The following is a 27,727-nucleotide window of genomic DNA, read 5'->3' as shown; positions in this document are numbered from 1 at the left end:
TGACCTTTAAAAATGAACCCCCAAAATTCCCTTCTTGAGGTTAAAGCCACAAATGAAACTTCTAAGGCACTAATGCTTGTTCCTGCTCCTCTGCATCATAGACATTAAATTGGTGCAGCTTTGCTACTGAAAATGTGATATATCCTGTCAAGTTGATGCAACAGAAATTGATTTTGGCTTCAGGTTGTGACATCTGGAGCTGAGTTTTAGGCCTGAAAATTGAATGTCTGTCTCTTGTTCTTACAGACGTGAGGGCTCAAAAATGCTTTCACCCACCTCAGAGTGTAAAACCTTTGCACTTCTTCATTAAATGCACTAATTGTATCATACATAAAAAATCAATGATGTGATTCTGAGGGGGTCACGTGGGAACTTTTTAAAAAACGGTTGATTTATGTGAAATGACCCAAGTGGTAATAGTTCTTCATATACAGTAGCCTACTGTATACTACCGACCCCAGCCAGTCGCAGCAGCTGGCCACATGGATCTGCTGGAAGTTTCTCCCTGTTAAAAGGGAGTTTTTCCTTCCTACTGTCACCAAAATGCTTGTTTACAGGCGGTCATCTGATTGTTGGAATTTTCTCTGCATTATTGTGGTCTTTGTCTTACAATATTAAGCACCTTGAGGTAACTGTCATTGTGATTTGTTGCTGTATAAATAAAATTGAATTGAGCTATTAGAAAAAGCGTATTTGTGAGTTTCACGTGGTCACTGGTAGGTAGCATAGCAACAGCAGTGACTGTAGTGAGACATGCTCACAAAAGTATGGGATGAGTTTGTTGTTTGGACATGTGTGGTGATTACGGAGAAGGAAACATAAAGCTCTTGTGAATATGGTAAATATTGTATATAACCTTGTAGTTTTCTGTGTTTTTGCATGCTCGTATTGTTGTTGACCTATTTATTCCTGCTGTGTTCACTCTGCTGCTCTAACAATGTGAATTTCCCAACTCTGTGACTAATAAAGCCTATCTTATCTCATCTCATGATATGTAGACAGATAGATGTGAGGGCTAATAAGGAACAGTTCCAAACTTCCATGCAGGATACTTGGAATTATCTGCAATCAGTCGCCCGTTTGGTGAATATTTGCTAATGTGATTGTGGTCTTTCTTCGTGCAGCAGCAACAGGAGCTCCTGGCTTTGAAGCACCAGCAGGAGCTGCTGGAACATCAGAGGAAGATGGAGAACCACCGTCGGGAGCAGGAGCTGGAGAAGCAGCAGAGAGAACAGAAGCTGCTGCTGCTGAAGAACAAGGAGAGGGGCCAAGAAAGTAAGTTGAAGCAAGATGAGTGATACTGAGAGCGCTAGCGGTCAAACTGAATCTGAAGCCAAGCCTGCGCCCTGTAGCCAACTTTCCCAGTTTGAACAGCAAAACCATATGAAATCATATATTGAACCAGTATAACAGCAAATGTAACTTATTTATTTTCTCTCATCTTCAGTTCACACTTTGTCACCACTGGTGCCTCAGTATGTCACTATCTAAGCTGATCAAAGCTCCTACGAACCTGCAGTTGTCATACAGAATTCTCTACCACATCTATACTCACAACAGAATCTGCTGTGAATCTCTGTGGGTCGTACCCAGTAATGAATCTAATCTGGGTTTAACTAAAACATAACAGGAGCCAAGTTGTGCTTGTTGCTAACCACTGTTTGTGGGAGTCTTTCCTCTGAGTTTAATAAATACCTTCAGGTTTATAGGATCCATATGAGTGTCCCCAAAGCAAGAGACTTGCGTGCATTTATGTTTTCCATAAATACATACAGAACTTAACCTACTGGGATGCATCAACAGGATAACACTGGAAACAATAATTAGAGGTTGTCGTCCCCATATTAGTAGCTTACGTTATGAACAGCATTTGATTTCACACTCAGTTCAGTGTTACAGTTACAGCATATAATGTCGTGTGTAGGGTACCCACCACCACCACCACCACCACCACTGTGAGCTATTGTTTCCTGTCTATACAGTCAGGAAGCTTGGTAGCATCTGCCAGAGTTATCGAGAACTCTCTGTTCAAAAGGACCGTTGTGTTTGTGCGCTTCTGTGCGTGTGTGTTTGCATGTCTGTGTATTTCCATTTTACTTGGAGAACCTGTGTATTTACTGTGGTAAACGAGCTGTATTAGCCCGGTGGCCTTGGCTGGAGCTGGGCCGAGTTGTTACCACTGCCTGCTGGATGTCTCTCAACAGTTCATTGAAAGCAAGTGGACAGGAGTCCTTGAGAGCCGTTTACACACTATATGGAAAATGGTTACAGATCGTGTGTGTGTGTGTGTGTGTGTGTGTGTGTGTGTGTGTCCAAAAGAGCAAGAGAGAGGACTGCAGTGTTTGCTCTCACGTGTATCTGCAAAGGTGCAGTTTGTGGTCTGTAAATTTCTTAGTTTGTAGCGTTTTTCTTTCTTACCACAGTTCTTTATCCAAGAAGTCTGTTTTTGCTGATTCACTGTAAGACGAGAGCATGGTTTTTTGATTGATTGGTTATTTTAGTAATTAATCCGCTGATTCTTTTCTCAACTGATTCTTTTCATTTTAAAAATCGGGAGATAGTCGCAGTTACTTAAAGCCCACTTTCGTATCTTTCTATTCAGCACCCCAGATTACACAGAAAACTGAGACAAACACTAATTTCTGCCTAAACGTCTGAGGAAGGTCAGACGTTCAAGTTTTACTGTTCAATGACTTCCAGTTGACGAGTTGATTTTAGCTTCCAGATGGGATTTATGCATAATAAGTTTAGAAAATACAAGACAACTGAACAAATTAGCCCTCTTCCTGTTAAAAGGGAGGTTTTACTTCCCACTGTTGCCAAGTCCTTGCTAATAGGGAGTCATCTGATTGTCGAATTTCCTCTGAAGATAAAGATGGGACTTTCTGGAAAGAAAACATTAATAAATCTTTGGTCCTGATTTTGACTTCTTTTCTTTATATGCTGGCAGTGATGTGGATGTTTTGTCTGAGTGGCAACAGCTTTCAGGAGAATACTGGAGCAGGTATTCGTGCAATAAGTGGTGTTAAATGGTACAAAGCTGTGGCAATGTTTGATTCCCCCCTTAGCTTCTGGGGGCAGTGTCCTATATCTCAGGAGTCCAGACTCAGGAATCTGTAGTCAGTTGATATGTGTGCAAGTTTTGGTTTAAGATAAAAACTAAATCACCGCCAAACGAACTCTAAACTTTTAACCTGCATGTAGTGATCGGTTATCCAAAATTACCTGATCTGAGGATTAGGAATAAGATCTCTCCTGTTGGAGGTCTTAGCTGGGATAGTCTAGTTACACTGTCTCATCTCATGCCTATAGATGTTACATATGAACATGCAGATATTGTTAGGGGAATTTAAACGGTGGGATTTAGTGGCAGAAACACACACGGGCACAGGATCGCGGTGAAGCAGATTTATTTACAGTGACAGGGGAATATTTACAAGGGAAGGGGCTATGTACAGTGGCCGGGAAAATGTGCGAGGAGACAGAGCCGAGGGGATGAAACGGAGCCGAGGTATGCGGGAGGATAGATGGCGCACCGGAGCTACCTGAGGACGAGCGACAAAACAGAGTTAGGGGATAACGTCGAGAGTAAAACTGAGGCGGACGGGGAGAGTTGGAGAGCTTACTTGAAACACTGAAATACAGGTATGGCAGTGGTCACAGGCCGGCGCGAGGTAAGTCTCTGTCACAGATCCAAAGAGGGCCAGCACACACAGGCAGGCGGCGAGACAGGCTGGTGCAGAGGGAAAGCAGGCAGGAGACGGATCTTAAAACATGCAGCTCAGTAGCGCGGAAGCAACAGATTAATCTTGCAAAAGCAGGTTACCACTTGTGGAAGCGACGATACTGCGACACCAGACGTCCGTTACTCAGCTCCATAAATGCTCCCACTGATGACGTCCGATACGCCGCCCGAATGCCATCAAGCACCGCCCCGCCTACCTGCGTCTCGAAAAGGGAAACAAAAACCCAGGAACAACAACACGCATGCCCACCAACTCCTAATAGATATGTGATTACAGAGATTAGCCATTTAAAACTGGAGTCCATCCATCTTTCCTTCCACTAATCCAATTTAGGGTGGCAGGGGCGGCCTGGAGCCTATCTCAGCTGTCATAAAGCGAGAAGCAGGCTACTCCCTGGACAAGAGGCCAACATTCACGCCCGCATTCACATGTAGAATCACCAGTTAACCTAAAGCCATGCATGTCTTTGGACTGTGAGAGAACCAGAGTACTCACAGAGAATCCACACAAGTCGTGGATTCTAACCCAGGACTTGCTGTGAGGCAGCACTCTGCCACCCACAGTATTAAAAACCTAATGAAGACAGATCAGCCAAAGACAGTATCTGCTTTGAAACATGTTACAGTGGAAGAGTGTAATAGGGTTCGTTTCACACTTAAGTGAAAAAGATCAAACTGATTATGAGAATTGTGATGAGACATCCAACTATCGCGTCAACCACCCATGGACACTTGGCCCTTTTCCGCGCAGTCTTCCTACAAGTTCAGTCGCGGTGGCTAACTTATTATGGTAATTGCTCGTGATGTAGCGTACATTCAGCTGTAATGACTTTATCCGTGGCTTTCTCTTTCAGGCGCTGTGGCCAGCACCGAGGTGAAGATGCGTCTCCAGGAGTTCGTCCTGAATAAGAAGAAGGCACTGGCCCAGCGTAGCATCAACCAAGGAGGCCTCCCCAACGACGCTCCCTACTGGTACCGGTGAGGAGCATCTTTTGTGGTATTAGCTCAGCTAGTAATGCACATGATACACTCAACCAAAAAGTTTGTTTGACATCAAATCATTCTCCCTCCTGTCAGTGCGCGAGCCGCCGCTGATTCTTTGTAATGACTGTAAGCAGCAGAAGACTCCTGAACGCATCTGCAGGTCTTTCTAAGTGTAGGATGGTAATTCTGTCTCTGACAGCGGCTGAATAATGTATTGGATTGTATCTTAATCTGTCAGCGAGCTTCCTCTCCTCCACACCTGCCACACTGTGTGAGCCCGACTGAAAGATGGATCTAGCAGGGTTATGAAACAAAGATGGCAGCCCGCGCACACACACATATGCTCACACGCACACGTGATAGAGCTGCATATTGGAAGCTGATGATAGGGACCCTCACATTGAAGACTTGGCCTTGGATGGTTATTGTAGCATCTCGGGAGCCTTGTGCAGGTGTGCACACTTGCTGTTTCCTCTTTCTAGGTTTGGTGGCTTCCTGTCACATGTTTTTTATTGCCCGTCAGTGACATTGTAGACAGCGTGCTCAATGCAAGCTACAGAATTTAATATACAAACACACATCAGTTATATTTATATATAAATACTCCAATCACTGGACGCCAACTTTTCCTACTCGCAAGGAGTTTGCAGTCCTGGTTTGACTCTGTGTGAAGGAAACATGAAGATGTGAGTTTAACGACAAATAGTTGAATAATGGTAAAATGGACTCGCGGTGAGTAAAGACAGTCCTCTGGGACTTTTGACACTGGGAACACAATTAAAATTCACATGTATTCATTCATTCTTTACTGTCATTAATTCGTTTACTTGGAAAAAGTATATTTTCCAGTTTTGAATTGAATTTCCAGTAATATCAATTCTCAAAAACCCGTAGAACTTTGCAACTCAGGTGAGAGACTTTAGTTCAACCAGTGTAACGTGCCATCAGCTAATTGTATATTTTGTATGAAAATGTATATGCAGTTGACTTTTCTCTCTGTGTAAATAACTCAGAACTGTAGAATAAAAGCACAGCCCTTAAATTAATATTAGCGCTCACTACTGCTGACACAGGCCTGACATATATTCGCCTCTGTCAGTGCGCCCCAGGGTGGCTGTGGCTACAATGTAGCTTGCCATCACCAGTGTGTGAATGTGTGTGTGAATGGGTGGATGACTGGATATGTAAAGCGCTTTGGGGTCCTTAGGGACTAGTAAAGCGCTATATAAATACAGGCCATTTACCATTTACCATATTTAGCTTTGAAGTTCAGCCCTGGATGTAGCACATCCGAATATTATTCCCTATGACTACATGCGTCTTTGTGCTACAACAAAAAAGGACTGAAACCACAAATTGCAAACGCAAAACCAAATAAATAACGTTACATAATCTTGATGTGTGACCCAGTGAAACACCCACAAGTGTTGACTTTCAACAGCTCAAAGTAACACAAAGTGTATCTTTCTATATCTGCCTGCTTCTCTCCTTTTCTACGCCTCTCTCTGTAATCTAAATTTCTCCACTCATTGGACTCAGTTTGGAAGAGACAAGTGTGTGCATCCGCTTGTCAGGAACATGCATTTGGGTCAAAGCCAACACGGCTTAACTTTGCCTGCATACACCACCTTATTTTGCAGGCAGTGAACAGATGGCAGCACATTTCTGTGTTCTTGCCAAGGGATTTGCATGATGCTTTAATCATAAAGATCTATGACAGCCATGAAGTTCGTTACTTTGTCTGGATTACTCATTGAGTCACGTGTACAGTGAGTTATCGGTGTTTTGCCTTGTTGCACATGTTTTGTGATCTTGGTGGCCCCTTTAATACTGTGTGTGTGTGTGTGTGTGTGTGTGTTTTGCAGCAAAACCCAGCACAGCTCTTTGGACCAGAGCTCGCCTCCACAGACTGGCGTGTCCACCTACAACCACCCTGTGCTGGGCGTCTACAACCCCCGGGATGACTTCCCACTGCGAAAGACTGGTGCGGTCCCCACACACACACATACGCATGTGGATACACTTTGTTTTGGCAGTGCAGACTCATCTATTTGCTGCATGCACACATGAGAATTACACACACACAAACACACACACACACACATTGAAAGTTTAATGTCCAGTAGCTGCCATGTAGACTCACATCTAGAATTATTTAGATGGCACTGAGCACTGCTCCATTAATCACATCCAGATTAGGCTGTCAGGGTCTCCCAGCATTCCCTACATGAGAGCAGTAGAGAGTGCAAGTGTAGGTAAGTGTAGTTCAGTACAGTGAGCGCTAAGAAACATCAGCTTGACACTGATAGTTTGAATAGTAAAAAGTTACTGTTTTTTACCAAAATATGACAGCTATATTTACTGTTATTTCCTTTAATGTATTGGATATTTGAATATTAAGACTAACTGGCTTGAGGGCTGTGTTAGTAGTGAAGAACTCCAATTACCTTTGGAGTTCCCCAGGGCTCTGTTCTTGGTCCTCTTAAACTTCCACATTTCCACAGGTGCTTTTGCAGGTGTCTTTTCTTCAATGTTTAAAAAGCCACTCTCCCTTTACATAACAACATAGCTCAGTGAATTTGGGTGTGGTACTACTATAATGTGCCACCAAAGCAGCAAGTCAGTTGGTGAAATTTCAACTGCCTTACATCAAGTACAATGCCAAGCATAAAGCACACTACCAGTAAACTCTGGAGCAGTTTTAAAAAAAATAAACCTCTATTTAACCCGGAGAAAATAAACTCTTAAGTAGGGATGGGTATCATTTAGGTTTTATCCGATACCAGTGCCAAACTGGTACTTTAACGGTGCTCGAACTGGTGCTTAAAGAATGGAGAACACACAATTTGTCCTAAACCTCTCATGTTTAACTGTTTTCCACTTTTTCTTTGGTCATTTTAGCCTTTTTGGCCAGGGTGAAGGGAGCATCTGCCATCAAACAAGAAGACAGCCGCATGTAACTACGACGGTGTTTGCTAGTTCACCTTACATGCATTAATGTAATAACGTGGTTAGCCTACTCAACGTAAATTATACATGAACAACATTAAGCTACTCACGCAGAGAAGAACGGCTGCTGCTGCATCATCATCCTCATCATTCCTGCTACACTGGCAGGGCTAGGGGCCAGGACTCTCCTCTTCGGGTTCTTGGGGGATGTTGCTAACTGCGGGTCCGATAACAGGCACCAAACCCGCAGTAGATGTGCTCGGTGTGAGGTCTCGCAGCAAGCTATCAAATACGGCGCATTTCTCGGCTTTTTAAAAAAACGCTATGCGTCGCCAGGTGTTTCATCGGATTCTTGGTGTTACCTCCTTTGACAGTATCACAGTATCAGCTTAAAGCACTTGTTGCTGCTGAGTTTGCATATTTTGCTGTGAAGTACAGCCAGACTTTGACAGCTTCGCCTTGGACATTTTTAATCTGTAGCTCTGCTCTAAAAGAACGTACGTACCTGGGCCCGCCTACTACGCTCGCAAAGGTAAAATGATTGGCTAAAATCTAAAGTGTATCACATCTCAGGAAAAAAAAGCACCGAAATGTGCGCTGCTTTTCGGTCTGGTTACTACCGTTTATGTCAGAACCGGTGCCATCATGGCACCGGATACCGGTACCCATCCCTACTCTTAAGATTGAATCTCTTTTACAAGAGCATCCTGGCCAAGAAGGACAGCAGTACTATTATAAGTTGCATAAATTAACAGCACATACACATACAAAACAATACACCAGGTGAGTACAAGCTTTGAGAAGAGTTTGGGGAGGGTCCTTATTCTGTTCCCGCATGACTGTGATCCAGTACATAAAGTCCAAAAAAGGCATGGTTGGATGCATTTTGGTGAGTTTAACCCCGTTCAACACCTTTGGGATGAACTAGATCAAAAAATGTGAGTTCAGTATCAGTGTCTGACCTCACAAATGCTCTTCTGGATGAATGGGTAAAGATTTCCACAGATTTATTCCAGACTCTTGTAGAAATCCTTCCCAGAGGGGTGGAAGCTTTTGTAGCTGCACCATACTGATGCTTAGGGTTGTAGGATAGGATAGCATAAAAGCTTTAGTAAATTTAATGTGTAGGTGGCCAAATACCTTTTTCACATAGTGTATGTAAGATATGTACACACACAAGCGCAGCATGCACTTCTTATTGTCCAGAAACTAAAACAGATTCACAGAGCTGAAAGTTTTGTTTCACATTCGGTGCTCATCATGTCAAAAAGAATTAAAGCAGTTAAAACTGCTGCACACACCACAGAAATAGATAAAAGTTTACTTGTGGTGCACAATCTGTCATTCTTTGGGTCTGCTGCTCAAACATCAGATGTCTTTAAAGCTTTAGCGAGTAAAACCAGCTGTGTTCAGCGTGCTTTTGTCAGGTGTGTGTGTATGTGTAGCTCTGTGTGGGTGTGCGAAGTGCGAGTGGTGTGTGCGGTGGTGTAGCCGTGAAGCAGCGGTCGTCTTACAGTGCAATTATTCACTTAGCCCAGTGGCAGGCCGCTCCAGCCCTGTTGACTCTGAGCCTGCAGGCTGCTGGCTACGACAACAGATAGACCACAGTTGACACTGGCCCACACAGCTGCATTCCACCCTGGGAGATCAGCAGAAGGAGAGGAAAGTGAGGGAGAAAGAGGCGAGTAACATGAAGGAAGAAAAGGAGATAATGAGTAGAAATGAGTGAAAACAGAAAAAGGAGAATGAAGAAGGTGCTTGCTAGCTTCGCTGATCATTTCCTTGAGAAAGATGATTAGAGCATAGAAAATGAGAGCTGGCATGCAGGATTTAAACTAAATCCAGCAAGTGCACGATGATTACACACTTAGCAAAATCTGCTTTATGTGCAGAATGGAAAAAAAAAAGAGAGAGAAAAACTGGAAGATGGCAGAGAGTGAAAAGATCGTCCCTGGAGTGTCAGCCCGTCCCTGGATTTCTATAAGGCTGAGGATTGTGCTCTGCTGCCGAGAGAGAGGGGAACCTGTGCCGCCCTGATATTTGCCCACAGCACTGACGTGCTTTGCGGGGTTTACTTATGGTAATGGCAGCTTGGTGGAGTTTAGAGGCTCTTTTATATCACCGCCAGGCCATAAAATAGAGGACTGGAACCCAGAACTCCCAGCAACGGCCGAAGGAAGCAACAACGCTCTTTTGTGCATCTCCCCGTCGTCCTTTTTACCATTTTACAGTGCAACGACAGAACAAGCCAAAAAGTTTGCTTTCTTTTTGAGTCCCGGCTGATTTGGTGACAACTGTGGTTACTTCTTGAACAGCGTGAGATTTTAGATTTAATGCAAGCAAATCTGTAAGCAGTAAAACGGACTCATTGTTTTCATGCTTTCCTTATGGCAGCAAGCAGCCTTTCACCTGTAATTCTTCGTCCATCAGTTCACTTTGACTACTTCTAATCTACACATAAGACTCTGCAGAATGTTACAGCATGGAACAAGTCCCAGAAATGTTTTAGCTTTTGGTGCACTTGTTCTCCATTGTACACTCAGTGTGTGGAGAGCAAAAAAGGAACCATATTTGCTGGAAATTGTATCTCAAAACCACCCAAATGTCATCAGGTGATGATTTTTTCTTTTTATACTTGTCCAACAACAGAACAGGAAGTCTACACCAGACGACATTTCAACTTATTAAAGGCCAAGCTGTGGGAAAGGTGCAAAATTGTAACTAAACACATGGTTTAAGTTCTAAGCAAGCTAAAGGTGTAAAAGGTAGAAGAGTCAGGTGACACAAGGTGTTTCCTGAGGACCTTTTGTCCCAGAACATCAAGTGCATTCACTGTACCGTATTTCTGTATGCATTTAGGGGTGAAAGAGCACGACATGAACAATGCCCCTGTCTAGAACATGTTCTCACACACCAATAAAGATATGAGAGGGGAAAACAAAGTGAAGCCTTCTTGTCTTTTCACTGATGAGCGAGGCTGTTTTGTGGCCTCACTGGGCAGCATGCCCATGTGGAATACAAGAACGCATACAGTACATGCTGCTGCTTGATAACTGGACCGTATAAATCTCCCGTATATACAAAGCAACATGCGGCTGTGGGGGCGTCACTCACTGAATGCTAGCTGGGCGCCCTGGTTAAGGCCCCGTTTAACAGGGCCACAATACACCATTTATGTAGCCATATCGCTCTGATTGCGTGTGCTCTTGCTTTTCACAGGCTTATAATACAACTTTCAGACTATCACTAGTCGGAGTTTGCAATTTTGAACAGCAAACTTAAAAAAATAAATTAATGTAAAATTAATTAGCCTGTTCTGTGCAATGATTGCCAAAATTAGAGAATGAAGATGGGTCCAAGAAACATGATAATGCAGCCTTAGATATAACCGATTCCCTTAACACCGCGTGTGTTTTTATGAGCACCACATTTGGTCTTGTTTTCTCTTTAGCCCTCAAAGAGCAGAGAAAACCTATTTTCACAGTTATTGACATTTTCGTCAATTCCCCTCGGCTTTGACTTTTAAAAATGTCTTTCCTCTTTCCTCTGCTAATAACGAAAGCAGAAATCTAATTACTCAAAGGGCCACTTGTTATCCTTCCTTCTTCTGTCGTGCCATTTCTTTGTTTTCCCAGCATTACTGACACTTAAAAAAAGTTTTGAATGTCCTTGAAGAAGGACAAGCAAGGCAACCTTGCATAAAGAGTTCAGGCTGTTGAACATTAAAGCTTATCATACGAAATATTAACTTTCAAACTCGTCAGAATTGTGTAAATCGTGTTTTTAACCTTATACAGTTTTTCCATGCATGTGACCAAAAGGGAGTAGATCAAGACTTTTGTACAGTACTGTAGGTACTAGGGGTGCAACGATACTCGATATTGAACCGTTCGATACAGTGCTTTCGGTTCGGTACGCATATGTATCGAACAATACAAAAATTTTAATTTATTTTATCAACTTTCCTTCTGACGATGCTGTCTGTGTTGAGCGCTCAGTGGATCTGCGTTCGACTACTCCGCCTAGGCTGCACTGTCAAGCGCAGATCCACTGAGCGCAGCACAAGCTAGCAAGACAGAAGCTAAGCTCGTTGCAACATGGCAAATTGAACCTCCCCCACCCTCATTCAGATCTGGCCTTTGGAACTATTTTGGTTTTCATGTGACGTATGACCCTGAAGGTAAGCGCGTCATGGACTAAAGTAAAACAGTATGTTGGATGTGCCATGCAATGCTCAATTACATGGGTGGGAACTACTGCGTTAGCGCAGTTAGCTCGTTAATGTGTTGACGCCGTCCAGCCCCACGCACGGGGCGATCCGCGGTAGCTCTTTAACGGAGATTTGCCGTGTTGTGGCGTTAATGTCATTTCAGATTAACGCTGACAGCACTAGTGGGAACACAACGAATATGACTGCACATTTACTCCGACAGCATCCTAGTGCAAAGACAAGTGGAAGCAGACAAAAACAACAAGCACGCATGCTACAAACTTTACCCGAGTCATTTAGACAGCCGTTAGCACAGGATTCTCCTTATGGGGACCTGATATGTTTAATATGCTGCTGAGAATATAGCCCAGAAGAAGCGTATAGTAGAGCTTTTATTTTGAAAGAGCCATTTCTCTGTAATAAACTCTTTTCCAAAGATGAGTGATTCCTCCATCAGATAGTTATTTTTTTTTATTACTTTGTTGTTTCAGCAACATTCAATTTAAAAACTGTGCTTTTGAGTTAAAATACATATTTATAATTTTAATAAATGACAAATTAAAAAAGCATGAACATTTTTTGTATCGAAAAAATATCGAACCGTGAATTTTGTGTATTGTTGCACCCCTAGTAGATACAGTAGTTTTACTACTAGAACAAATATTAAAACAGAACATATCAGAATCTCTTGTTGTGCTTGGTGAAAAGTGATGAAATACACCGGAACATTCACAGCATTCAAAAAGTCAAAAGCCTTAATCAGCAGCCTTCATTTTGACCAAATATTGTATTTGTTATGACAAAGACCCTTTTTTTTTGGGTTTGCTTAATTTAGATCTAAAATCTAAAGCAGAGTCACAGAGTTTTTATTGGATTTGTAGTAAATTGGCTTTGAAAACCACCTCCCCTCAACGTTAATTGGTTTGACTCCATCTGGACTGAGCTCTCCTTCCCACTTTGTGTTACTGTACCTTCACACCTCATATTTCACACTTGTGTCTTCTCCACACATTTATTTTTACTTGACACTGCAAACGGGAACAAGTTCATCTGTGATCGTTTCCCAAAAGGAACAGTTGCTCCGGTGATGGTAGCTTCTGGGTGCTTTTACCTATCCTGTCAGTCTTAAAAGAGATATAGTAGACGGTTAAACTGGTTATGTCATAATAAAGGTTAGAAGTGCCCTGTTTTTGATTTTATCTATCCTCTGATGACTGAAAATTGGATAATAAATAGAAAAATTATCCAAGGCTGCTGATTGGCAGGGTAAAATAAACCGAGCATTAGCCTTCATGGTCTGAGCCATGAAAGCTAATGAGGTGACATGCCGTTCCCTTCTGTCAGTATCCATTCACAAGTCCGTGACAGCGTACACAAAAGACCAAAAGACCTTTAGCCAGTCAGACATGGCTCCCAAATTGGAGCTAATTGCTTTTTAGCCACAACGTCTTTGGGAAAATCAGAATGTGGCTTGTTCTAAAGCATCTCAGTAGGCGGGGGGAATTGTACACTAAATGAATAGCAGCATGTAACAGTTTGTCCACCTAACAGGTTTCGTAACAGAGCCGCTCGGTAGAAGGTGCTCCCCCGGCTGATCAGTGTGTAGAGCTCCCAGTTTAAGCTGAAAGTCTGCGTGACTGTAGCTCAGGTAACTCTCACTTCCTGCCGATTGATTCATCCAAAGCTGCCAGTTATCTGTTTAACATCAAGGAGGTTTGACAGGGGTGCTGCTCCTCAGCTGGTGTTGGCAAGAAACCAAAATATCCCATTTACCAGAGGTGACAGAAGTGGAGGTTAGTGCTGCGGTGCAGTGATTTCCAACCAGGGCTGTGAGAACGTCAAGGGTTCACAGGGGGAACATGGAAAGATTAGTTTAATTATCGTGGTTAGCTAAAGAATTGAGCGAACCCGAAGAAGTTTGAGCAGAAAGTTGGCACTTATTGTATTGGACAGGAAGTGCAAAACAGCAGCCATGATGCTTTTTAAATATTTGATGCATTAGTTTCCAGACAATAAAATATAGAGAAGTCATTAAAAACATCTCATCTGCCTTCTTTCGATGTGGAGTAGTGGCTCCACGCTGACTAAAGCCGGGCATACACTGTGCCATTTTTGGCCCATTTTGAGATGATTTTTCAGTTGTGCGACCGTTTTTCGCCTTAATCGTGTGTCGTGCATCGTGTAGTATACACGTGGTAACGAGAGACAGAGTTTGTGTTATAACCTTCATGTTATGGACGCACAGTGTGAGCACTCAGGTCGCATCAATGCATTAATCACAAACCTCTTGAAAATGTTAATTCGAAATGAATTGGTGACATGTAGAAACTGTATTTTAAGGTTTTTTTCTCATTTCAGTAGCTTATCAACGAATATGACTGCACATTTACTCCGACAGCATCCTAGTGCAAAGACAAGTGGAAGCAGACAAAAACAACAAGCACGCATGCTACAAACTTTAGCCGAGTCATTTAGACAGCCGTTAGCACAGGATTCTCCTTATGGGGACCTGATATGTTTAATATGCTGCTGAGAATATAGCCCAGAAGAAGCGTATAGTAGAGCTTTTATTTTGAAAGAGCCATTTCTCTGTAATAAACTCTTTTCCAAAGATGAGTGATTCCTCCATCAGATAGTTATTTTTTTTTATTACTTTGTTGTTTCAGCAACATTAAATTTAAAAACTGTACTTTTGAGTTAAAATACATATTTATAATTTTAATAAATGACAAATTAAAAAAGCATGAACATTTTTTGTATCGAAAAAATATCGAACCGTGAATTTTGTGTATTGTTGCACCCCTAGTAGATACAGTAGTTTTACTACTAGAACAAATATTAAAACAGAACATATCAGAATCTCTTGTTGTGCTTGGTGAAAAGTGATGAAATACACCGGAACATTCACAGCATTCAAAAAGTCAAAAGCCTTAATCAGCAGCCTTCATTTTGACCAAATATTGTATTTGTTATGACAAAGACCCTTTTTTTTTGGGTTTGCTTAATTTAGATCTAAAATCTAAAGCAGAGTCACAGAGTTTTTATTGGATTTGTAGTAAATTGGCTTTGAAAACCACCTCCCCTCAACGTTAATTGGTTTGACTCCATCTGGACTGAGCTCTCCTTCCCACTTTGTGTTACTGTACCTTCACACCTCATATTTCACACTTGTGTCTTCTCCACACATTTATTTTTACTTGACACTGCAAACGGGAACAAGTTCATCTGTGATCGTTTCCCAAAAGGAACAGTTGCTCCGGTGATGGTAGCTTCTGGGTGCTTTTACCTATCCTGTCAGTCTTAAAAGAGATATAGTAGACGGTTAAACTGGTTATGTCATAATAAAGGTTAGAAGTGCCCTGTTTTTGATTTTATCTATCCTCTGATGACTGAAAATTGGATAATAAATAGAAAAATTATCCAAGGCTGCTGATTGGCAGGGTAAAATAAACCGAGCATTAGCCTTCATGGTCTGAGCCATGAAAGCTAATGAGGTGACATGCCGTTCCCTTCTGTCAGTATCCATTCACAAGTCCGTGACAACGTACACAAAAGACCAAAAGACCTTTAGCCAGTCAGACATGGCTCCCAAATTGGAGCTAATTGCTTTTTAGCCACAACGTCTTTGGGAAAATCAGAATGTGGCTTGTTCTAAAGCATCTCAGTAGGCGGGGGGAATTGTACACTAAATGAATAGCAGCATGTAACAGTTTGTCCACCTAACAGGTTTCGTAACAGAGCCGCTCGGTAGAAGGTGCTCCCCCGGCTGATCAGTGTGTAGAGCTCCCAGTTTAAGCTGAAAGTCTGCGTGACTGTAGCTCAGGTAACTCTCACTTCCTGCCGATTGATTCATCCAAAGCTGCCAGTTATCTGTTTAACATCAAGGAGGTTTGACAGGGGTGCTGCTCCTCAGCTGGTGTTGGCAAGAAACCAAAATATCCCATTTACCAGAGGTGACAGAAGTGGAGGTTAGTGCTGCGGTGCAGTGATTTCCAACCAGGGCTGTGAGAACGTCAAGGGTTCACAGGGGGAACATGGAAAGATTAGTTTAATTATCGTGGTTAGCTAAAGAATTGAGCGAACCCGAAGAAGTTTGAGCAGAAAGTTGGCACTTATTGTATTGGACAGGAAGTGCAAAACAGCAGCCATGATGCTTTTTAAATATTTGATGCATTAGTTTCCAGACAATAAAATATAGAGAAGTCATTAAAAACATCTCATCTGCCTTCTTTCGATGTGGAGTAGTGGCTCCACGCTGACTAAAGCCGGGCATACACTGTGCCATTTTTGGCCCATTTTGAGATGATTTTTCAGTTGTGCGACCGTTTTTCGCCTTAATCGTGTGTCGTGCATCGTGTAGTATACACGTGGTAACGAGAGACAGAGTTTGTGTTATAACCTTCATGTTATGGACGCACAGTGTGAGCACTCAGGTCGCATCAATGCATTAATCACAAACCTGTAGAAACTGTATTTTAAGGTTTTTTTCTCATTTCAGTAGCTTATCAAAGCTTTCTTCATTAAGGTATTTATGCGCTTACGATAACAGAGTTCAAATTGGATTTCAAAAAAAGAATTTGGTCTCTTTTCAATCTTCTTTCAGCATCTGAGCCCAACCTGAAGCTGCGCTCCCGGCTGAAGCAGAAGGTAAGCGAGCGTAGGAGCAGTCCGCTGCTGCGTCGCCGAGACAGTCCCATCACCAGCGCCAAGAAACGCTCGCTCGACATGGCAGGTAAGAGGCAAGCAAACGGCTCGCTCAGAGTTTCATTCCACACTGCTGCTGGTTTCTTGTGTGTTTGATTTGTGTGTCTGCGCGCGTTTCAGACTCGGCATGTAGCAGCGCACCCGGCTCGGGCCCAAGCTCTCCAAATAACAGCTCCAACAACATCCCTAATGAGAACGGCATCACTGTGTCAGTCTCCAACAACACGGAGGTAACGCACACGCATACATTTGCTGTTATAGATGCCATTTATCTTTCTGTTGTTGTTCTTGTAATTTTAGCATAAAACTTATTAAGCCTGATCTCTGAAATTGTAGCCTGGCTCCTTTGTGCCAGCGATGTGCTGCAGGTTCTCTTATTAGCTTTAAAACATTGCAGCCTGGAGTACGTATGAAGGCTGTGATTGAGGGATGTTCGGATTATTGTTCTGTGGACAAGGAGGCAGGCTGAGGAGCTGGCAAGATGCTATTTGTGGCAGCCATTAGGGGCACTCAGGCAGTGTGGAGGAGGCTTCTGTCCGTGACAGTTTTACATCAGCAGTGAGGGTGCAAATGTAGATCTTTCCCCGTGTGTGGACTTTTTCTTCTGTGTGCTGTTTGTTTTTTTTTTGTTATCTGTGTGCAGGAGGTTTTTTCCCTTGATGCAAACACAGATAAATCATTTAAATGTGTTTTCCAGGCATCTTTGGCCCAGAGGCTGTGCAGCGGTGCTGATCGTGGCTCCGTTAGCCAGCTGTCCCTCTACACTTCCCCATCTTTACCCAACATCACCCTGGGGCTGCCAGCCACTGCCACGGCCACTGCTGCTTCTAATGTAAGGAGGAAACTTGACTGAACAGCTTGCAGACTGTGCATCTCTCTAACTGTGAATTTGTTTTGTTTAGAGTGCACTGTCTCCAACTATCTATTCAAATATGCTTGCACGCTCTTTTCCAGGTGACCTCAGCCCAACAGGATGGAGGCCTGCAGCCAGCCCTCTCCCTCAGCCCTCCATTCCTCTCCGGTGGCCACTTGACCCCCTACTTGGCCGAGGCTGGAGCAGGAACAGGCGGGCACGGTGCACACAGTCCCCTGCTCCAACACATGGTGCTCATGGAGCAGAGTCCAGCGCAGAGCCCCCTGGTGACAGGTAGGGGAAACAATTCAGCTTTTATTAAATACCTTAAAGCATAGACTATATATACATGAAAGATGGCGATAGCCACTGGTTTCCAAATTAGCTATTTTTTGCAATCACTATAGTGATCTGAAGGCCGACATGACCGCATCTGGATGAGAGGGTAGACCTCGGGTGTTACCTGAACCCTGGGGACAGCAAGCTGCCCCCGTTAGATAAACAGGCTTAAAACAACATATACTTAGAGGAGAAAACAGCTGCTTCCCTGGAGTGTCCTTTAAATAAAACTGAATATTGAACAAGAGTTAGTTAGTTATCACCCAACTGAGCTCATATCTTGAAGGTTCAAACTCATCTTGGTTTTTGGGGGATAGACAAGAGGGTGTTGGTATTTAAGAGCCGTTCTTAAGTAAGGGAAACACTGTCAGCATCAATGTTCCCTCTAAGCTGCTGCCACGTCTCTGTGCACAGAAAATCTGCGTTGCGCACAAAAAAAATCTAACCTGAATTGAAATTAAAATAAATACGTTAACAATTCTGTTTTACAGTCTTAGTCAGTGACTGGCTGCTCCTGTATGGGATCAGAACGATGCCACCTTATCCCACAGTCCAGCCAATGATGCGATTCATTATTCGTTTAGCACAAATCTTGTGTAGTTAGTGTGTAGTCAGTGTGTAGTTAGTGTGTAGTGTAGTCAGTAGTGTTGTTGTGTGTCAGAACAATGAGGCGCCTGCTGAGTGTTACAGGTGTTACAGCAGTGACACATCTGCTGCTGTCAGGCCTGCAGGTATCAGGCTGTTGTTCTCCTTCATCTCATAGTGGACAGGAATTATTTTTGGAGCAGCACAAATAATTTGTGTGGCATCAGATTTGATGCAGAACAGCTGATTGTTCTGTAAATAGTTTGAAATCTTTATTTAAAAACACCTTGGCTGCATTTTTAGGTAAACAGCTGCAAAACTTTGTTGTTTGCAAAACTCAGTAACTTTTTGAAGAAGTAACTCTATAGTTACCGGTAATTGCCCAACATTGGTCATTATTTACTGTATTTGCAGACAGAGTTACAGACTCTCTCCCAGACCACAGACTCATCATACAAGTCAGAGCTTTATTAAAAAAAAAAAAATATATATATATATATTATTTTTTTTTTTTACTTCCAATAGTGTTAACATGCTACAGGTCATGAACAAGATTATTTTTCTTTTCATTGTAAGTGGGCTAAAGCAGTTAATTAAAAGTAGTCTAACATAAATGCTGTAATTAGATTATTTTAATAAACATGTAACTTGGATGGATTGGATGCTGGCGTGACCACAGTGCACACGTCTGCTGCTGCTCACAGTGGTCCAAGGGACGCTCAGAGAGTTTGTGTGTTCGCTCAGACACATGAAACATTAGAGGTAGGGCTGGGTATCGTCACTCATTTCTAGAATCGATTCAATTCCGATTCACAAGGTCCCGAATCGATTCGATCCACGATTCGATTTAATTCGATTCGATTTGAATCTGGGAAATTTTGACAGTCAGAAATATTATAATTCAGATCAGCACATTTACATATTTTTGTATCTATAAAAAGGAAGCTGACACACGCAAGACTTTATCAAAGGTGTGAGCATCACAGCAGAGGCCTTTGTGTCAAAGTAGCTGAAGATAAAACACAGAAAAACATGAAGGTTTTCCTGGCCTGGATTTTATAAAAATAATCTGCACTAGAGCTGGGCGATAGAACGATAACGATATGTATCGCGATATAACTTTTACTCGATAGAAAAATTAAACTATCGCGATAGAGCTCGCCGCTCTTGTCCTCTTTAAAAAAAAAAAAAAAGGTCAGCCAATCCAAATTAAGTAGCACAGAGCCGAACCAATCACAGCCGCAGCGTCACGTCGCGTGACTTGTTACGTACAGCACAAGTGCCAAGCCGCACGTGTGTTTGTTTGGGAAGCAGCCAGCGCGTAATGGAGGAAATGAGTGTGCCGACTAGAAAAATCAACCGAGCGTGACCGAAGAGAAAACAGATGATGGTTCCAACGCCGGAGAGATTGTCGAACGGAAGAGCCATAGAAGTTCCGTAGTGTGAAGGTATTTCGGCTATTTCAAGTCTGACAAAAAACAGAGTAGCGTGCACTGTAAATTGTGCCGAAAGCAAGTCTGGAAATACAATAAACTGGTGCATGCGTCACACTGTGCGCCACGTTATTGTTTCGGTGAAATGAATTTCTACAATACTGTTACTGTTAATTCTACTCTCTGCAGTGTTTAAATGCTTACATACACACACAGTTACTGTCCCTCCACACATACGACTCGGTTCTGCTTCTATGCCCCAGCTTTGTTTACTTTTTCCCACCGAGGCTTCTAGACTTCTGATTGGCCAACATTTCTGCACGGTTAGGAATCTAGCTCCACCTGCTGCTTTGGCATGTTCATAGCAGCGTTTTCCTTCATTTCTGCCTTTATGTGTGGACGGGATTATTTTTTAAAACGAAAAAGGAAAATCTCAGTTTTCAAAAATACCCGTGTACGTGTGGACGTAGCCTCAGTCTCTGACTGGAAGCGCTAATTCGTCATTCGGCTTTTGTCAGACTGAAGTAACTGTTAAAACTGTTTGAAAAGCTCAGCTATACAACAAGGAGAGATTGAGAATTTCCTTTTAGTTCTCAGTTTATTTGATATTGACAAAAGTTAGTCAGTTTTGTCTGTTCTTCTGTAAAACAAACTAAGATTTATTTTTAGAATTAATATTTTGTTTCTAAGTGGAATTGACAATTTAGTCTGTTTCATTTGTTCTATTTTGAAACTTAAACGCTTTAGCGGCTGTCTTTTGTGTAGTTTGTAATATTTGCCTTTATTTATCTGAAAAAGTCTCATGTTCCTTAAGTACATCTACCCTGTTGAACTTATTATGGGAAATAAATATTTAAATAAAAACAAGCTGCTGATTATTTCACATTTTACTTGTGAGCAACGGCACATTTAAATCTTACAAATATAGTTATTTGGCTTATATCGTGATAGATATCGTTATCGCCTGAAATGAAAAAAAAACATATCGTGATATGAAAAAATCTCATATCGCCCAGCTCTAATCTGCAGTACATCAAAAAACGAAAGAAAACCATTAATCAACACATGAACATCACCTCTGAAGTTACAGCGGTTTTATTAGAGACACAGCGTTTTGCATTTTGCATAATTTTAAAAAGTTTAAATTTGTTCAGTATTGAACAGCAGAAATTAGGTTTTTTTTCGGAAGTATATAAAACGAAAAAAAAAACGTTGGCCGACAGCGCTGTAAACTTGTGCGTAACAAGAAAGCGAATAACGAAGAAAACAGATTTTTAGACGGGAAACTGTTCTTGAAGTACAGACAGAGAGAGAGAGCTGTGCATCGTGGTCGAAGCAAAACCGTAAAAGTCAGAGTGAATTCATGACGATGTTTATGTGAAGTGTAGTTTGGATCTTCTTTTGCTGCTGGTTCAGTCAGTATTGTTTGGAGAGAGATCAAACTAACAGCTTCAGAATCAGCGCAAAAAGGGCGTGAACACAAAGCGCGGACCCGCCGACAGATCAGAGTCAGCGAGCTGTCTGCTTCCATCCCCGACTGTGAGAAAGGCGACATCTCACTGATTCTGATCCGCGGGTCGCGCTGTGTGTTTAAGTCTTTGTGCAGAATCCGTGTACCTGCTCTCATTTACTGTCTTAGCTGTTTGGTGGTTGTTGAAATTTTGTGATCTTTCACCTGAGATTCTGGCATTTCGGGCAAAATAAATTTATATTAAAAAATCGATTCAGGATTTTAATGAATCGATTTTACGTTATCCAAGCCAGAATCGATTTTAATCGATAAATCGATTATAAAAACCCACCCCTAACTAGAGGGAACATTGGTCAGTATGTATGGTAGAGGTAAGGAGAGCGCTACAGCAGTGAATGTACAGGCATCTGTAAAACACGGTGGAGGCTCTGTCATGATTTGGAGCTGCATTTCAGCCAGTGATGTTGGAAATCTTGGAAAAATTGATGGATCCCTCAGAGCCCGACATTATTGAAACAGTGTGGGATCATCCTGACAGAGAACAAAAGGCAGCCTAATCCGAAGAAGAGCTTTGAATGTCCTTCAGGAAGCCTGGAGAACTGTCCCTGAAGACTGCTTAAAGAAATTACCGAAAGCTCCCTAAGAGAGTCCAGGCTGTGTTGAAGAATAAAGTTGGGCCATACCAAATATTGACTTTCAGGCTTGTTAGAATTGTACAAACTCTGTTTTTACGCCTTTTTTTTGTATTTCCATTTATTTTCTGTTTTCCTAGCAAAATATAAAGAAATGAAGGACAGCTGAAGACTTTTCCACAGTGCTGTATAACAGTTCAACCTGTGTAGTTGTCACAGATGCTAAAATTGGCTGTAGATATCCAAAATATCTGTAAAGATGTTATTTTTGCTCTAAAGTTGGACATTTTAATAGTGCAGTTAATGGAGAATTTTTAGAGTTAGAGTTTTAGAGTTAACACTTTTAGAGTTGGTCTCAAGTGGCCATTAGAGGAACTGCAGTTTTTGGTACTTACTGCTTCGTTTTACAGCCTCAGCTTGATTAAATGTTAAATAAATAGCAGCAGTAGCTGAGAAAAAGCAACAAAAGAATCAAATGCAACGTAAACGAAAAGTAAAAATATTCATTTTTGCTCCTGCAGCCATCTGGTTTCACACGCACACATATGCACACACACATGCATACACACACATGCACGCACGCACACACATGCACGCACACACACGCATGGACGTGCAGAAAAATAAAACCATCATCGCTGTGTGCCCCCTCACACTGACAGACGTCCATTCATTAGCTCGACCTAATGAGCTCCTTTCATATGTCAGCATATGCTGTCTGAGTATGACATGGGTCCATTGTGTGCCCTTTCTCATCGGCTCATTCACTCACTACCACACTGCGTCTATTTTCAGTGGGGCATTAGCAGTGAATGAGCAGTGACGCAGATACAGACGCACGTATGAGAATGCGTGTATTCTTGTCCAAAAACGTACAGACAAGGACGTATCAATGCCCACGCACAGGCCAAGAGCTGGAGAGTGTGAATCGTTACGTGCAGCAACAAGCTACTTATCAGAAAGATGCACTTTTAACCATGAAAACTTAACACTAACTCTTGTGTTTCATGTCAGCTCCTCCCCGGCTCCTTCTCTTTAAGTTATCGGTTTGAAAGCACAGCGATGTGGTGCCTCTGAGGCTCCGCGTCTGCTTTCTTACTTTTTCTCAGTGCTGCGACACTCGGCAAGCTGATCTGAGCTGCTGAGATGATCTCGTGTCACTACAATGGGAGATTCACAGTATTGCAGCACAGATGGTTGTTTTTATTCGGTTCGCAAATACATCTGCTAACTAATCCGAGGTCCAACGACAACATTAGGAACACATCATATTTATCTAGAATATGAGCGCTCTCATCAGTGCGATTTATACCAAGAGTTCGGGATTTTCCTCAGATGTTTTCGCTCCAGTCTGGGAAGTCTTAACCGAGACTCCTGTGAGCTGTAATCGAAGCCAGCTGGACTTTACCTGCTTCCCCGCCCCTCTGCTTAGACGTGAACCTGTTCGTGATTCGATTGTTCAGATTCTCGCTTCTGATTTTTAATTTGGAAAAACAGCCAGAATAGACTGCACACTCAAGTAACCATGAATCATTATGACACCTAGTCTAAATAGTCGCTCCGTTGCTCAGAGCCACTTTAAGACATGTCATTGACAAAACACTGCTTCAGCACATTTTCCTAAAAAGCTGCACGAAACTGAAGCGATGTTGTAAGATAATGCATCAAGCGCAGGGCCCAGATTGGCCTGAAACAATGCTGCTGCTGTTACTGAGAAATCAAGCGCCTTGCCAGACTACTTTGAAACAATGCTTTGGTATCTGCTCTGCCTTATGTAGTAACGTCTGCCTTGTTTGTGTCTTAGGTGTAAGCGGCCTGTCTATGTCGTCAGCAGCGTCCATGACCAAACTGCAGCGGCAACACCGGCCCCTGGGGAGGACCCAGTCGGCCCCGCTGCCCCAGGGGACCGCGGCCCAGGCTCATGCGCAGGCCCTGGCACTGCAGCAGCTGGTGGTCCAACAGCAGCACCAGCAGTTCCTGGAGAAGCACAAGCAGCAGTTCCAGCAGCAGCAGCTCCACCTAAACAAGGTATTCAATTTGGGTTTGAATTCAACTTGTGATTTGTTTTAAAGGCAGCTTGTCTCCGGGCGCGTTTGAATGCAAAGTGGTGCCGTTTTGTTGAATCATGCATCCATGTTGCTTTATAACATGTCGTCTCAGGCAGGGGGTTCGAGTGGCCAGAAATCTGATATCACGTTCACATAAACTGATAATTAATGGAGGCTATGAGTCTCAGAGGGCCAGCTCTGGAGCTGTAGTGTAGTAGTTTGCGTAGGCAGCACTGGGCTACACAGCCAATAATGTGTTAGCTTTGGCTGTGTGTGAAGTTGTTGACTTTCCTCTGCCCTCTCTTTCTCTCTCTGTAGTATTTTTGTTTGTGAGTAGGTGGAGGCAGGTATGGGTTAACATGTATAGCTGTGTGTGTCTGTGTGTGTGTGAATGCTTGCATCCACGTCTCTGCGACTGTGGCCGAGACAGTTGCCACGGGCTGCGAGGTAACCATGCGCTGCCATGGCAACCGCGCCGGAAGCCTCTGCCTTATATGGGCATGGAGGAAGAGAGCAGCTGCCGCTTTACCTATTCAAGAAGGGTACGTGCTGGAGGAGAGGTGGGTGGATGAAACAAGGGATTTCCTCTCCTCCTCCTCCACCTCCCCCGCACTGCTCTGCTCCATCTCACTCCCTTCATATGTTTCAGAGATCTCAAGTGGCAGATTTTTACACAAACACCTTTCTCAACAGCCTCTGGCACGCTAAGGACGGCTTTCTGCTTGTTTTTGCCAGGACAAAAAGAAGAAAGAAAATCTCTATTTTAGCATGTTATTCTGTCAAATTAATACAAGAGGGGATAAAAGAGCTGGTTTTGTTCCTTTAAATATCTACTGTGAATGTAGATATAGATAAGATTTACTTTTTTTTTTTTACATCTGACAACTTGATCTAAACTCGAGTCCTTTTGGTTTCAAACTCTTATACTAGGAGATCTCTGACATGTAAAGGAAAAGGTCAGCAACAGTTTTTTATGTGTCCCAGAGTTGGATGAGAAGGTTGATTACTGTTATGCGTGCAGCTTACAGCCGGCCCAGCTCTGTCCTGATGTAGCAAAACCTGCCTACCAGCACCTCTAAACATCACTGCTACCTCATTTTTAAAATGTGTGCAAATAGCTTTGTTTTTGAAAAGCTATGATCCAGATTAGTCTTTGCCTTCCTTGCATTCTGTCACCACGTCTTTTGCACTGTTCCTCTAAAATTTGTCCTCATCTACTTACGTGCATTAGGCACAACATCATTTTTTGACATGAACATTCATGAAATGTGTCATTTTTGTTAGGTTTGTGCATTTTTTAAGCATTACGAAAGTGTCAGCTTCAGCTCAATTACATCCTCACTTGAAGACCGGTGCTACGGTTAGGGTAACCAGATCCTAGCAAACCAAAGAGATTATTAATGTAGGGCACAGCCTTCAGTATTATGGTAGTGAAAAAGTTTGATTTAATGTATCGCTACTTTTTAAAATGACACACAGCAGTACGGTGGCTCTGAGAGGTCATACACACTGTAACTTAAAATATCAGCAAATAGAAAAATTTCGCAAAAGGACACTAAACACAGTGGATTTTGAATAAAATACAACAGAAGTAGAAAAAAAGCAAAATCACAGAAAAGTGTTTTTGGGCAGACAGTTTGACGAGCTAATAGCAAACATGTATCTCTAGTATTATGTTAAAATGGTTATCATTTCAGGTGTTTTCTTTATTAATGGATACAATAGAATGAATATATGATCAAGTTAGGTTTCCTGTTAGCCAAATTTAGGTTGCTCTTGTTGGTTTGCTAGTGAAAACCTTTAATAGCATTAGCTAACTACTTGGCTAACGCTAATGCTGAATGCATTTCATTAAATGTAACATTTTACATTTTAATTCTGTAATACAATTACATGGAAAATGCCATGTAGTCAAATTAGCTAAAGCCAGCATTTCAGCCATAAATATGTTTGAGTGTAGGTTGCCTTTAGCATGTGTCATTCCCTTTATTTAAATGACACTTTTTCAAAGCATACAAAGAGAATAAAAAAGATGCTTATGAGGGCTTAAACTACACTACTGATGCATTATTAACTATATGAACTGAGGGTGAGCTAAAAGGCCGAGTGATACAGTTTGACTCTCCCACACATTGTAAGTGTTCATATAACTGTAATCCATTCTTATTTTAAATAGAATTACACTCAGTGGTTCCTGCTTTTGCACTTTAGGTGACACTTCATATTTTTTCTCAAGCAACCGTTATGAACATGGCAGTACTGTAAAACAAACACCACATTTAAGATATTCAAACTTCTCTTTTAGCACCACATATTGAAGTATAACCATATACCTAAAAGTCATTATTCGCTTAAAGTTCATAAAGCCATCCTGCTAACACCAATTCAGTTACTGCACTTTAAAATGCACAAAATGTAAAGAGAATACATAAAAAACTGAAACGAGTCAGGAGGAAACAGGAACAAAAATCGGATCTTTTCAGTTTTGTGCAACACTGCAACAAAAGCAGGTATGCCCACACACGCTGTGCACTTAAGCACCCTGGAAAGAGGCTGGCTGAAACTCAAGAACTGCACTGGTTTAGCATTACAATCTAGCACCACGCTGGAAACAGCACAAACAGTCAATTCTATAGCCTCAAAGTTCATCTTACCTTAGATGTTCTTCTTCACTTTGTACTTTTTTGTGTGAGCATGCAGATTCCAACACGGCCTTCCCCTGGAGTGCATAGGTGTACAACTTCTTACAACTGTATCCAAAGTTCCTCTCGACTTGAGTTTCACACTTTATGAGTTGTGCAGAGCGCCGTAGTGTAGCTGGTTTACATATTTGGTGGTTTAACAAGCGAAAGATCCCGAGTTCATCCCAGGAGGAGACAGAAATCCCTTTGGGGTTATGTCAGGAAAGGCAATGGAAAACAAAAAAAATTAAAAACATGTAGCACCACCTGTTGTGGTGCAACCCGTTGTTAATAAGGAGCACACCGGCTCTGTTGGTCAGCCCAAAAAGGAAAAACTCTACAAAGGCACTTGTAACAGGAATTTCAGAAGAGAAAACATCCAACGGCAGCCATACTTGGTGTCTTTCTGCCTTGAAGAAAGGTTGCCCAGATTCTTCTAGCCACAGTTTCCTGCAAGTGTGGATCCATTACATGGTATTCTTTATACAAGTCATCCATGTCCAACTTTCCCCTGATATATAGTACCTCAGCTGGATCAGAGAAATGGAAGAACCTAAATGTAAACATGCTTCTATTAGTTGCTGTCTGAGAAGCCATACCATTTTACAACAGACGTGCGCACAGTTTGTGTAGCTCGAACAAATAAAAGCAGCGTTTAATTTGGCTAAATAGCAGAATAATGCTAAAGATCAAACCACACACAAAAAGCAAGATGGCCTGGATCACGTATCAAAATTAGTTTAGTAAGAAACATAACTATAGTCAGAAGAAGGTTTTCTAGTGACGATATGGTTTTGGCTTGGGACGACCCCACACTCCTGTGCACATAGGTGGAAACCCTAAGACAGGAAGAGCAGGTATTTGTGAGAGAAGATGTCGTCATGTTTCTGAACTTCAGATAAAATATCTGTGTTAGCAAAAGCTTCAAAACTATCATGGTCCCAAGGTCTTGACACAGAGTTGGGGTTTTTTGTGGGGATTATCGCTCACAGTGTTTTGAGTTTGTCTCCTTGTTGGGTTTGTTGTGTTTGCACTCTTGGGTTTTCTCCTTCACTGTGTTCCTTAAAGGGAAGCCTCATTACCTTGTGTATTT

At 42.3% G+C, this 27,727-nt stretch overlaps 1 protein-coding gene across 3 annotated transcripts in view; it reads left to right on the top strand.

Annotated features, from left to right (window-relative positions):
• LOC146608865 (histone deacetylase 4-like) overlaps positions 1 to 27,727 on the top strand; it is a 78,885-nt gene that overhangs the window by 38,080 nt on the left and 13,078 nt on the right. For all 3 annotated transcript variants that reach the window (XM_085348935.1, XM_085348934.1, XM_085348933.1), the window contains 8 exons: positions 1,125 to 1,275; positions 4,600 to 4,723; positions 6,595 to 6,713; positions 16,492 to 16,620; positions 16,713 to 16,822; positions 17,290 to 17,424; positions 17,547 to 17,739; positions 23,710 to 23,933. In XM_085348935.1, the coding sequence (XP_085205061.1) occupies positions 1,125 to 1,275; positions 4,600 to 4,723; positions 6,595 to 6,713; positions 16,492 to 16,620; positions 16,713 to 16,822; positions 17,290 to 17,424; positions 17,547 to 17,739; positions 23,710 to 23,933 (1,185 nt within the window). The remainder of the gene's footprint in view (positions 1 to 1,124; positions 1,276 to 4,599; positions 4,724 to 6,594; positions 6,714 to 16,491; positions 16,621 to 16,712; positions 16,823 to 17,289; positions 17,425 to 17,546; positions 17,740 to 23,709; positions 23,934 to 27,727) is intronic.

The sequence above is a fragment of the Diplotaxodon limnothrissa genome, linkage group LG23 (assembly GCF_057381915.1).
Source record: "Diplotaxodon limnothrissa isolate DT_005_m linkage group LG23, D_limnothrissa_male_GT1.1, whole genome shotgun sequence".
NCBI classification, from domain to species: Eukaryota; Metazoa; Chordata; class Actinopteri; order Cichliformes; family Cichlidae; genus Diplotaxodon; species Diplotaxodon limnothrissa.
This window is presented reverse-complemented; position numbering and strand designations above follow the sequence as displayed.